Here is a 13,385-nt window from a genome sequence, read left to right on the forward strand (position 1 = left end):
CACAGCCGAGCCGCTTTGCGTTGCCACGGCCGAGATGCGCATGCGCATTCCGGCCGAAACGCTCACCTCTATAATTTTGATTCCCAACCACCCTCCTTTTCTCTGTCTCGCTCAGATTCCTCCAAGCCGCGCGGCACAGGGGGCAATGGAAGAGAGGGATTTTTAAAAGCCTTAAAGCCGGACTTGACCTTTCAACTGGCGGAAGGTCAAAGGTTACCAACAAAATGGCGGCCATAGCTGCTGCCGGGTTTACTGGCCGTGTGGAGCCGGTGGACGCCGGACGGGCCCAGGCAGCGCCTCGCCCGCCCTGCTGAGCCCTGGGACGGAGTTACATTGAGGGTCCCGAGCTGCTGTGTGCGCGGGTTAGCGCCCAGCCGCCCCTACTGCCCCCGAGACACGCTGCCGGAGGGCAGCGGCCGCCAGCCCAGCCCAGCCCGTGCTCCGGGAGCGGCGGCAGCCAGGAACCGGAGCAGCTTCCACGCGCGTAGGAGCCATAACCTCAGCGCTACCAAGTCAGGAGCAGCTCCTGCTCGCCCAGGGCTGCAGCCGAGCCGTGCCCCCACCGCATCCCACCCGGCAGGAGCCGCGGAGCAGCCCCCGACCTGCCCCATCCCTTCCTGGCAGCAGCCGACGCCGCCAAGCAACGCCCGCCGACTCCCCTACCCCCAAGAGCGGCAGCCTCGCTCCCGCCTAAAAATAGCAAACGCCTTAGCAGCCCCCTCCCACCTAGCTATTAGCAGCAGCCCCTGCTGACCCAGCAGGAGCATGAACCCCTCACCCCAGTCATCACCATCAGTAGTTCCCAGGCCTCCCCCAGCAGAGTCCATCACCCGTTGAGCAGCAGGCCCGCAATACCTATTTTCCCTCCGCATTTTGCAGCTCAGATTGTGTGAAGGAGGCAGGAGATTTGTCCCCTCGTACCTTCTGTGGAAGGGAATTGTGTGTCACACACATACATATATACAAGAAGACTGTATATTGTTGACTTTATAACTGTGCAGCTTCTCTGGCTGAATCGTGGGTGTCTTAGATCCACTGATGAGAGAACAGTAATGAAAGGGAACTTGACAAGGGGAAAAATCAAACCACCCATCCAAAGACCGCTAATGAGGACGATGTTGATGCATATTTGACTCTCAACAGTTCAGTGCTGCTGTGCAGGATGAATAGGAAGAAAGGAGACAAGGGATTTGAGAGCCCAAGACCTTATAAATTATAAGTATTAATTTTTATATTTCTTTTATGTGCTTGAGATTAGTGTTTGTTCTCTTTATTGTGTAATCTGAAAGCTTTATCGTGTAGGCTCTACGCTGATCAAAAGTTGACTGTTAAGGTTGGTTTTAGGTAAAGTCAGATGAAGCCGTACAGGGGTAATTTAGGGATGCTTTAAAATTATTGCTGAACATTCAGTTATACTCTGAAATCTTACTCTTTAAAGATGAATTGTGGGTTTCCATGTTCCAGTGATTCCATATCAAATGTTCACAATTTTCATGTAAAATATTTTTTTTCTATCTACCAACTCTTCAGACTCAGCATGATATCTGGAAGGAAAGCTGTGTGCTTTCCAACTCATGTATAAAGCTTTTTCAGCTGGAACTTACTTAACAATGCTACTTATGATGCATGAACCAGAATAGAATTCTGTTAATAGTTCTATAGCTCTATGCGCTCTGTAGTACGAACCAAAGGAAAAAGTGGTAAAAATTATTTCAGGCCTCATTCCCGCATGATCTTTGCAGATGTGCAAAGATCTGCCTGCACAAAGTTTGTGGAGGTATGCCATTGCTTTAAATGTTTATTTCTCAGGACCTTCCAATGCTTGAAGCAAGTGCTGTTTCCCAAAAGACAGCTGGCTGTCTTCCTCTTTCATGTATCGGATGTGTATATATGATGAGAGAGTCAACTTGCCAGAGAAATGTTTACTCCTTATGCCCTCTATCCATTCACCCCCCTTCTTCCCCAGCAATTACACCTCTTTGAGGTCCATAGCAGGCAATAGCCAGTCCTATTCTCTTGCAGCCTGGCAGGGACAGAACTCAGTCAGTTTTTATATAGTTGGTGATATTGCACTCTAATAATTGACATTTCACGTATTGAAAAGCTATTTAGGTAATTGTTAGCGCTTTCATAACTTCCTCTGAGCCCTGCATTATTGTATTTGGGGTAACAGACAAAAAGATTCAAAAATAATTCCAGTGTAATATTTTAAAGCTGTTCAAAACAGTTCAAACTCTATTTTTCCTTGTAGCATATGTGTGTACAGCCTATATGATGGTGTGATACCTTGATGGTTTTAGTGACACCTTTGGGATGCCCTGCACAATTCCCATGGCTTGTATTTGGCCATTCATGCAGATAAGACCTTCATACCACATCACACAGTCATGAATTCTCTCCTTATGTTTATGTATATATATTTACACACTGAGTATAATATGTATACAGTATCTGTGTATATAGACACACATATGCTATAAAGATTGTTCAACTAAGATTTTCTTTTTATTAGGTTAAAGAAACATGAGAAATGACATTGACATGTTATTTGTCTGAATCCTTATTTTAAATGCTTTTGTTTTTTCCAGCACAACCCACCAGGTAGTCTGCATCAACAACATAAATTTTCAGAGAAAGTCTGTTGTAGTAAGTATATTTACAAAAATATTAAAGGTCATGTCCAAAACCAAGATTTTTTTTCTGTATTTTTGAGGAAATATAACTGCACAAAAGCTGCATATGCTCTGTAACTTCTTTGCGCTATCTATGTTCTGACCAGGAGCCTGTTACAGGACTCTTTTGCCCAAGAGAACGAGGCTAAACAGAACTGTGGTTTAATATGAATTTCAGATATACAGATACAAGATGGACAGTAATTTGTGCCTGAATTTATTTGGAATTAGATTCAAGTCTTTTTAATTTCATTTGGACTATACATGCCAAATAAAAATGTTACCTTAAAATGTTTTAAGAGATTATAATAAGGTTATGCCTTAACATATTTTGTGGTAAATTCATATTTAATTTTACACAGGCTTATTTAAAATTATAGTTTAAATAACAAAATAAAAAAAAATCTGATTTACGTAAAAAAAATCTGCCCCCCTCCACCCCAAAATCATTTCTATCCACCCTGGTTAAAAATACCTCTAAAAATAAACAATCACAATTTCAGCTAATGTCACTGTTTATTTAAGGGTTAAAGTAGTAGAGATTTAGGCCCTGATCCTGAATCCATATGGACTAATAGCCAGACCCTGACAGCCATGAGGAACACTGTTGAAGTTAATGGAGCTCTGAATGAGTTCACAAATTTGCCTGTGTGGATCACCTTGCAGGATTATCGAGTCTTTAGGTTATGGAATCCAGTTTTATTATGAGTTAGGTACAATCATTTCAGTTTGAATTAAAAGGGACACCATCGAGTTGAATTCTAGTCCATTAAAAATAAGTTAAATGATCTCCAGTAATACACCTACTCCTGAATCATACTGCCAACTTCATTAGTTTTACAGCTGAGAATATTCACCTTTCAAAAATTATGAGCGAGAACCCATTTTTAACTTTTATGAAACTTTGTTCTTTTTTTTAAACAAAAAATTGGCATTTGGATCTATTGTTTGACTATGGTGTCCCTTTTAAAAATATGAATAGAATGAATGAATAGAAAGGAATATTTTTATATTGTGTTTTTGAATATGACTGTATAATTAAATGATATTGGTTTACCTATTTATAGGGTTATGTGGAACTGACTATATTTCCCACGGTTGCAAACCTGAATAGAATCAAACTGAACAGTAAACAATGCAGGATATACAGAGTAAGAGTCAATGATCTGGAAGCAGCTTTTATTTATAATGATCCAACACTGGAGGTTTGTCACCATGAGTCAAAGCAGTAAGTAACTTGTTTGAAATTCTGTAAATGAGCTGCCCTATGTTACTGTGATAGTAAGTTGTTTTTTGTTCACTGGCAGATTTCAACTGATGATTTTCTTATAGTAACATCAATCTTAGTAAGAAAGAGTTAGCCATTAACTAAATCATGGTTTCCTTTGTCAGTTCCTTTTGTATACTGAATTATTTCCTGAAAAATTCAAAAGAATTTGTCTAGCTTGGGCCACTACTCGAATAGTTTGACTATAAAGTAAAATATAATCCTCAGTCTTTGGTCTGTTTTCTTCTATAGTGCTGTGCTAGAGAAATTTCATTACTGATTCTTGAATTAACATTTCTTTGTTTTACTTTGCCATGATATCAAATGTTTTTTAAATGTACTTTGTTAGGCAAATGTGATGAACTCAGAGGTTCACCTTCAATGCTTCAGGTGTTTTAGTCTTTCTCACTCATTGTTTTCAAATGAATATGTTACTAGAAGGCTAAAAGATGTCATATCATCTGGGGAACAATTTTAAGATTTAGGGCTTATCTACACCAGGGTTTTTCAACTTGTGGGTCGCCACCCAAAATTGGGTTGCCAGAATGTGTCAGAGGGGCACAGGGGAGGCCCTGAGGGGAGGGAAAGAAGGCTGGGTCCTGGAGTGGGAGAAGAGTTGCACAGCCGTCCCCACATTCGACCCGCAGCAGTGGCTTTTGTGGCACTGGTTCTGCAGAGCTGGCTGGGCTTGACTTCCTGATCTGAGACTTGTGACGTGGTACATGGGGTCACAGCCCCACTCACGTTTGGCCCAAGTGCCCCGTTTCAAGATGAGAGGACCAACTGGGCCAAACTTGTATGGGTAACCCCCATGGGCCAGGCCACAGCACCACTCTCACAAATTTGGCTGGACCAGCCCAAACCTGAGTGGCATTGCAACCCTGGAGATGGCAACACCTGGAGTGGGGAGCCGAGCCGAGCCTATCCAACCCCGTGGAACCAGTGCAGTCACTATATTATGCATGTGTACATACCTGTTATATTAATATATAAATTATATATTGTGGGTAAGAAATGTATAGTAAGCGAGTTTTTTGTACTAAAGCTATTTACTGGCTTGTGACAGGCCATCAAGGTTTACATATATATGGAGATATACCTATCTCATTGAACTGGAAGGGACCCCGAAAGGTCATCGAGTCCAGTCCCTGCCTTCACTAGCAGGACCAAGTACTGATTTTGCCCCAGATCCCTAAGTGGCCCCCCTCAAGGATTGAACTCACAACCCTGGGTTTAGCAGGCCAATGCTCAAACTACTCCCGCCCCATTTACAAATGGGTCCTGAGCCCAAGAAGATTGAGAATCACTGGTTTATACAAAACGTTTGCACCACTTTAACTAAAATCAGAGGAAAAAATAACATAGATTGTTTATAATTATATTGGTATGCCATCTTTGTACTGGAATAACTGTATCCACCCAAGGGTTGTGCTGATTTAATTTAATTGCTTCTTCTACCAATTTAGTTAAATCAGTGCAAAACTGTGTAGACAAAGCTTTAGTCATCCCTATTTAATCCCTTCTAGGTGAGGTTCTATGGCCTGTGTTATGATAGATGTCAGAATAAATCAGTGGTACCCAAGCTGTACATGATGGTTTGATCAAAACATCTTTATTCATCACCCTGTATCCTAACCTTATCTTTAAAAGGCGGTCAGTGTGTCCTTGTATCATCTTCGGGGAGTGTGTTTACACCATAACCCTGTATCAGGGTGTTCTGCTAGCCCTGTTCTCGCCCTATTCTGTGAACTTGCAAGCAGGCATGTTTTGTAACAGGGCCTGACTTCTGCTCACAACCTGACTTTTGCTAACTTTGCTTTATATCAGCAAGACTTGATTCCTACTTTTGTCCAGATCTCTTCAGGCCTCATGTTTCAGGCTCTCTTTCTACTACAAGTTGGTTTAGTGGAATGCTAACAGTTAAGAGGCTAAGTCCTGGTCTACACTACAGACTTAGATCGACAAAAGCTGCCTTACGTCAACCTAATTATGTCCGTGTCTACACTACAGCCTTGCCCCCATCTGATGTAAGTGCCCTACTACACCAACATAATAACTCCACGAGAGGCGTAAGGCTTATGTTGGTGTAGTTAGGGAGAGACGGTGTCTGTGAAGACACTGAACTACTTACATTGGCTGTTTGGCTGTCATTCTTGTTGATTTCATGACTCTGCATTGGAGCAGTGAAGTTGGGTAGCAGTGGGGAATCAGACAGCAGCCCCGGCAGCATCCAAACTCCCAGCAGGGAGCTCTGTGCGGAGCTCAGAGCCTGGACTCTTAGCTCCTAATATTGCCCCCTTAGCTTGGTAGAAGCACTCCTGGAGAGGATGCACACCACCAACAGAAGGAGGGTAGTGTGGATATGAAAAACCACAATAATTACTGTGGTGGCTGTAAATCAACCTATCATAGGTTGACATAATTTTGTAGTGTAGACATGCCCTAAATGAAGATTCAGGTAAATGATTTTTTTAAGTACCAGTAGTGTTCTATGAAGCTTAATTTAATAATCTGTCAGGTTTATTAGTCTTGATCATTACCTGTGCATACATTAGAACTCTGCATTTCTTAACTATTAGATTTCCATGATGAATCTGGGTTACCTCAAAGCCCAAAACTATAAAACTTAACTTTAAACTTCTCCTGACATGGGTTAGGAACTAGCTGTTAGAGAAGGATTAGTGCACTTCCTCTCCTTTGCCTCAATTCCTGAAGCACACGTGCTGTTCCCTAACTTGAAATTGTCCTTTATTAACTTCATGTTCAACCTAGCTGTTCAGTTGGGGATCTAATTTATATGGAGTATGAAATCAGAAGGAACACTTCAGCCTATGGTAGATCAGCTCCTGTTGTCCAATCCAGAACTGCTTTTTACTGTCAAGTCTTTTCACTGATGGCATAAAACATGTACAAATGTTTTCTTTTTGGTTTTAATGTTGAATGTGAATTTACTGTGGGGTTTTTTTACGTGTACGACTGACATCCCTGGATTCTGTCTTCTATTTATCCACAGCATAGGCAGCAGCCTACAGGCACCATCTTTGGAGAGTGCTAGACTAGTTCTGTTTTTCATGCCCATTCTGTTCTTGGCCTCTCTGCTGAGGGGAATGACACCAATTGTGGTTATTGTAATGTCATCACCTATATACTAGCATCTGGACTAAGACCTCCAGAAGCATTTCACCAGGCCTGGGCTGTATTTGAACTTGTATTCTTGAAGCTATAGGCTCTGTATCTCATTGCTAACCATCTGTGCAAAGGCTTGAAAAATCCACTGTGCCAGATGCGGTCCGGTGGATAGGGCACCAGAGTGGAAGTCAGGAGACCTGAATCTAGTCCTAGCTCTAACATTGACTACTGTTCAATATCTTGTGAGCACTGTAAAACTGACAAGAATCATGTTAATTTCATAGTGCTGATGCTTGGCAAAGCTCTGTACTTCAGCAGTTGCAGTCTGTGGAATTATTTTTTGTGTATGGATGACCAAAAAAAATAGACACGGGGGTCTTGTCTACACAAGCAAACTTTTCTGTCATAATGCATCCTTTTAAACTAGGATTAGACCACACACGGTGAAAGTGCTGAAGTTTCATCTACCCTGTAGAATGCACCATTGCTGCCAGTGGTAGAACGTTTACTAGTGGTGTATTAAGTGAATGAAGTTTGCTAGTATAGATAGTGGAAGTGACCCACCTCCTCTTACTGCTTTGGTGTTACAAAGGAAGAGGGTCTCTACTCCTTTTTCCTTTGGCCAGGCTCTTGGCTTCTATGAAAGTGGGGTGTGTACACTACTCTCTTTCTTCACACACCCCCTTCCAAAACTCAAATTTTTGGGTCCTCCTCTCCAGTGAACAGCTCCAGTGTTTGCTCCTGATGCTGCTGCTCATAGCTTTCCCAAGCAGTGACAAGGAACTGGGATAGTTCTTTACAATTTGTCCACAGGATTTTGAATAGCACCTGTGAAAACTGACAGTATTCTGTTCAGTTTTCACTCAGCTCTGGCTTGGGAAAAATATAAGCAGCAGCGGTATGATGAGCTGTCTTTCTGCATAGCAGAATGCACTCCATTTCTTCACAAGATGAACCAAATGTGAAGTTTATCTTTACATCCATAAGAGTTAGAAATTTAATTTTCTTTACAATTAAAGCTTAACTTCTACAGTAGTTGATGGTATTGTTTCTCCAGCTGAGAAGGAATTATTCCTAACCAGGATGGGTGAGTAAACAAGCAAATTTTTTCAAGACTCTGGCTAGTAAGTTGTTTAATTTTGTAAGCCCTGTCCTGAGGCATCCAGTATCCCAAAAATGTAATTCTGAGACACAATCATAACTGTTCTTAGAAAATGTTCTGGAGGATAAAATCTTAATACTAATAGATTTAAGAAGTGATACTGTCTTAACTTTGATTTCCCCATGGATGGCCTCTCCCTTCTTTTTCCTAAAATCCCAATGTAGTCTTTGTATGACCTACCCAATAAAGATAGGAAGTCTGAAGCCCCAGGTTCTGGGGACAGGGTCATACGTTGTTCTGCACTGACCTCTCTGTATTTATGAGCCAGTGAGGAAGCCCTCCAGATTGCTACATTTGATCTTTCTCAACTGGAAGGATCATCATTGTACCAATCCTTAGACTTTTATAGTGGTGGGGTAAAACAGACGACAGAATTAGAGGGGAATATTGTATCTCCCAGTTGGTTTGAAGTCTTCCCTTGGAAAAGAACATATTTTTATAGTTATATTAAATATATAAAAGATATAATTTCATGTAAATTCCAACTTCTTAACACACCGAAGCCAGTGTTTTAATTTTAAAATTTCAAAGCATTGTGTCTTTGCCAATGCCCCAATGATTTAGCAATTCTGCTATGCCTGGCTCTGCCCTCTTTCACATGCTTCCTTACCTTGCCCTTACTGCCTCAGCCAAAGGATCTGTCTAGTGGATATTTTATGAACTGCCACTACTATAAGGATTGTTTGCTTTTACTTGTGAAATGAGTGCTGACATGGGTGTCTTGAAATCTCTTTCAGACATGTTAGCATGGGTGTGTACATAAACATTAGTGAGGAGAGCAATGATGTGTGAGTTTCAAGCAGGGAGAGGAAGATGATTACAGAATGTGAAACTTATGTTGATTTTCCAAAACATTTTGTAATTTCCTTTAATCTTCCAAAAAGTAAATGACTTGTCTTAACCCTGCAGTGTTTTAAGTTGCTTAAATGAAGGAAGGACAAAGCAATTATTGGCAAAAAGATTGAATGCAGTTTGCCAATTTAGATGGGTTAATTAGAAATTATTACCTTTATAAATATTTGCAGCCAGAAGACATCACGGCACAGCTCAGCTAGCTGTCAGTAAGCTGATGACACTATCATACACATCTGTAAAGAGCTTTGTTTCTCATAAATCCTGGGATGATACGCAGCCAGGCTAAGAGAGTAGTAAGTATATGTAGAGCACATTTCCAGGGGTAATTGCTATTGAGAAAAATACTTGTATTTTAGAAAATAAAAAGCAGCTTTCCAAAACTGTAAATGATACAGATTGGTTGGTAAATGATAGTTCCTGTTTATAAGGGATGATACGGTTTAAAAAACAACCTGAAATACTTCATGACAGTTCAGTGATAGTATTTTATAAAAGTTAACAGATTAAATTTTACCCTTTGCGAATAACCTGCTTTCCTTAAGACAGAATCAATGAGTAGTCAAATATGGGGGAATGGAAGGAAGGGAGAATATTTTTAGACTTCAGGACAAAAAAGGTTCATGTGGTAATAATGTCTCAGTTAACAAAATGTTTATTAATTTGTTCAATTACTTTCAGTGGCAGAAACCTTTTTGAAATAAACCACTTTGTTTCCAAAGAGATCCTGTTGGCTGTAATAGTATCATAATAAGTGTATTAAGGGCATTAGAAGACTGTATTTGTAAGTGAAGTTGTCAGGGTTTGGAGATGCATTTAAAGACTATGGTGAAGTAGCAGAAAAGTAAAATAAATTGTTTGAATAAGTCCTATTCCTAAAGCAATTTTCACAGGAAATTAGAGTGAAGTCTTTAAGGAGGAAGTTATGGAACACCATAAAACTCAAGCACTCTAAATCACCAGGACCAGTGATGTTTAGAGGGTTGGAAAGTTGCTAAACTGGTGCCTATATTTATAAAACAACAACAAAACCTATTTCTCTATTCTGAGAAATACTGACCAGTGAGTGTCTCACTTCTGGATCTAGGAAACTGAGTCTAATGATAGAATAATGGTATCAAATCCCCATAGCTTCTTAAAGGGAAGAAGATTTGTACCTCTTTGACCTAATAAAATATATTTGAAAATGTTAATGGTTGATGAAGGTCATCTAATGAATATGGTTAGTGTGGATTTTCAAAAAGTTTTTGATAAAGTCCTCAATAAGACTCTTAAGGAAAATAATCACAAAATACAGAGCAAAATCTTGTTATGGATTAAAAACTGCTTAAAGGGCTTACTCTGATTGTTTTTTCTTAATCTTGTGATCAGTGTAGCACAAAAATATTTCCTGGGCTATATGGCCTAGCAGCAGCAGAGTAGAATGAACATGGTCTAGGAGGGTAGCCGGCCGAATGCAAAACCCAGCCGCTAGGTAAAAATAGAAAACAGCTGGTGCTCTTCCACTTTCCAAAGAGCAAAACTGGGAGGAGAAAAGTTGAATTTCCCCCACTTTTGGCCTCTGACTAATAGGTTTGCTCATTGAGCTTGTGTGTACAATTTTCAGTTTCTTGTTTTACATATTAATGATTTATGAGAAGGAAGTGAGCAGCAATCTTACTGATGGCACTATGTTTTAGTTAGCAAATCTGTGGAGGCCTTTAAACAATTCTGGTTGTATGTAAACATACTGGAGAGTCAAGTTGTAAGCAAATAAAATATAATTTAAATAAACATTGGCCAATACTTTCAAATGTGAGTGCCTCTAAAATTAGACACCTAAACAAGAGTCTTCTGGTTTTCAGAGGTGCTGAGTTGCTGCAGTTTTCATTGACTTCACTGGAAGTTGAGGATGATCAGTACCTCTGATAATCAGGCCACTTATTTAGGTGTCTATCTTTACTTCGGAAATTCTGGCTGTTATTTACATTGGCAAAAATGTGTTTAATATATCCTTATTAGCTCTGAACTTTCAAGATCCTCTGAGGAAAAGACTTCAAGTCATTATAAATAACTTGGTGTAGATGTTACTAGCGACAGCAGCAGTGTAGGCTGGCATGGTCATCCCTCCGCATCCGTGTCTGAGGGAGACCATGCCTCCTCGCCGTTTGGTCTGCTAGAGTATTCTCCCAAAGGAATTAAAAACAAGGGGGGAATTAGTGGTTCTTAATAGGTCCTGGCCTTCAGGCAGGACATGGCCATAAACAATCTGGGCTCTGGCCTGCAACCAGACAGAGCAGTAGCAGTTTATTTGCCCAGGCTTTAAACAGGGTGGGGTGGCAAGCAGTCAAGGCTCTGGCCTGCAGTCAGGCAGAGCTATAGCAGCTTATCCGCTTATCCAATCTAGGGGCTCCTGCAGAGTGGAGCATCAAGCAGTCTGTGGGGCTCCAGTAGGGGGGAGTGCCAAGCACAGTCTATGAGGCTTCGGTAGGGATGCCCGAGGAGCGAAGGCCTCCTGGCTTACGGAGGGGGAGTACTGCCACCAGTATTCCCTCTAATTTTTCCCACAGGTGTACAGAATGAATTTTGTTCTGGGCACCAATATGGAGGTGATGTGTGACACGTCACCTTCATATTGGTGCCCAGAACAAAAATTCATGTGATGAGGCCGAGGGATTTGGCATGTGGGAGGGGGCTGGAGGGGAGAGGCGCCTCTCCCCTCCACGGCAGCTCCAGGGCTGGGGCTATGGGATAGGCGCCCCTCCCCCAGCCACAGCAGGTCTGGGTCGGGGCTAAGTTGGGGCCAGGACAGGGGAGGGGCGCCCTGGCCGCGGTGGGTCCAGGCTTGGGCTGGGTTCGGGCTGTCCCTCCCTTAGCAGGCCTAGGGCAGGGGCACCCTCATAGGCCCCAGGGCTGGAGCACCCACAGAGAAAAATTAGCGGGTGCTACTCAACCTCACCCACTGGCAGCCAAGCTACCCCTGCCCCCCAACACCTCTCACCTGCCAGCAGCCCGCTGACCAACTCCTCCTCCTCCTCCCTCCCAGTGCCTCCCACAAACAGCTGTTTCGCAGCGTGTAGGAACAGGAAGCTCTGAGAGGGAGGAGCAGGGACAGGGTACGGTTGGGGGAAGAGGAGGGACAGGGCCGAGGGGAAGTGGGGCGGGAGCGGGAACTCAGGGAAAGGGGGGGGGTCGAGCACCCCCCGGCTAGACGGGAAGTCGGGTTGGGCTAGGCTGAGGCTGGAGGAGAGGCGCCCCTACCCCAGCCGCAGCAAGTCACAGTGGGTGGGTTCCCTGAGCACCTGTGCCTCACTAAATAGGTTGCTGTGCGGCCGTGCAGCTTACAGGGAACTTAGACTGCTACCTCAAGGGAGGGGTGGCGAGGGGCCGCCCAATTCCACTGCATCACAGCCCAGGGCCCTAACAGTGGCAGAGTGGTTTGCCACTGGATCAGCAGGAAATCCACCCACAACACACTGACCGTGTTTCCGACATCACCACAGCCAGACAGTAGTCTGGCTCCCCTGGGTTGCTTCCTATTCTCCCCCTTGGTCGTTCTCAGTCTCCCCAGGATACTCTGCCAAGGGTAGCGGTAGTGTCTGGAGTGGCAGGGCTCTCTGGAAGCTCAGGCTGGTCGTCAGGGCAGCAGCGGTTCTCTTGGGCATCCCACTCCAGCAGTGGGGAAAGAGCGTCTGTCTCCTTCCATAGCTCCCTCTCAATTGAGCTGCTGGGCTGGCCTTTTATGCTTCCTCTTCCTGTCCCGCCCCTCTGCTTCTGGCTTGCGGGTCATGGCCCTCCTGGTTCCACCCACCAGGCGGCTTGCGGTGTCCCCTCCGTGTCCGCATCTGAGGGAGGCCATGTCTCCTTGCTACAAGCAGTTAGAGCAATAGTGTATTCAGATATGTTAATAAAGGGATTAAAGAGAATACCAATAATAGTATTATGAAACAATATATACTGTTATCTGTATTGAAAGAAAAAGCAAGCAGGTGCTCTAGGGCAACCTGACTGTGCTGGAAGTTACACAGTGAAGGGAAGGTAACTGACAAGCCTGGAAATACTCTGGTCAGAATGGAGAAAGATGTGTCTCTCTTGGAGCTGAAAGCCAAGTGTGGGTACCCTTGCTGAACCACTGCAGGGAAATGCAGATGCAGTTGCCCTGAACTCGTCTTGTGATGTTTCCTTCTGTATTCTAGGAACTGGACTTAGACCATCAAATTGTTTTGAACAGGCCACTGAATAGACATCAGATTTTCTATTTTTACTATTATGGTTATAATGATATTCCACATTTGTACTATTTCCTGCTGTAACGTGTCCTACT

At 42.9% G+C, this 13,385-nt stretch overlaps 1 protein-coding gene across 2 annotated transcripts in view; it reads left to right on the plus strand.

The window, feature by feature from the left end:
- The first annotated feature begins 211 nt into the window (after positions 1-211).
- Positions 212-13,385, plus strand: part of TAF2 (TATA-box binding protein associated factor 2) — a 94,926-nt gene continuing 81,752 nt past the window's right edge. For both annotated transcript variants that reach the window (XM_054018696.1, XM_054018697.1), the window contains exons 1-3: positions 212-1,215; positions 2,592-2,646; positions 3,740-3,900. In XM_054018696.1, the coding sequence (XP_053874671.1) occupies positions 1,163-1,215; positions 2,592-2,646; positions 3,740-3,900 (269 nt within the window). In that variant the 5' untranslated portion in view covers positions 212-1,162. The remainder of the gene's footprint in view (positions 1,216-2,591; positions 2,647-3,739; positions 3,901-13,385) is intronic.

Source organism: Malaclemys terrapin, chromosome 2 (assembly GCF_027887155.1).
Source record: "Malaclemys terrapin pileata isolate rMalTer1 chromosome 2, rMalTer1.hap1, whole genome shotgun sequence".
Classification (NCBI taxonomy): domain Eukaryota; kingdom Metazoa; phylum Chordata; order Testudines; family Emydidae; genus Malaclemys; species Malaclemys terrapin.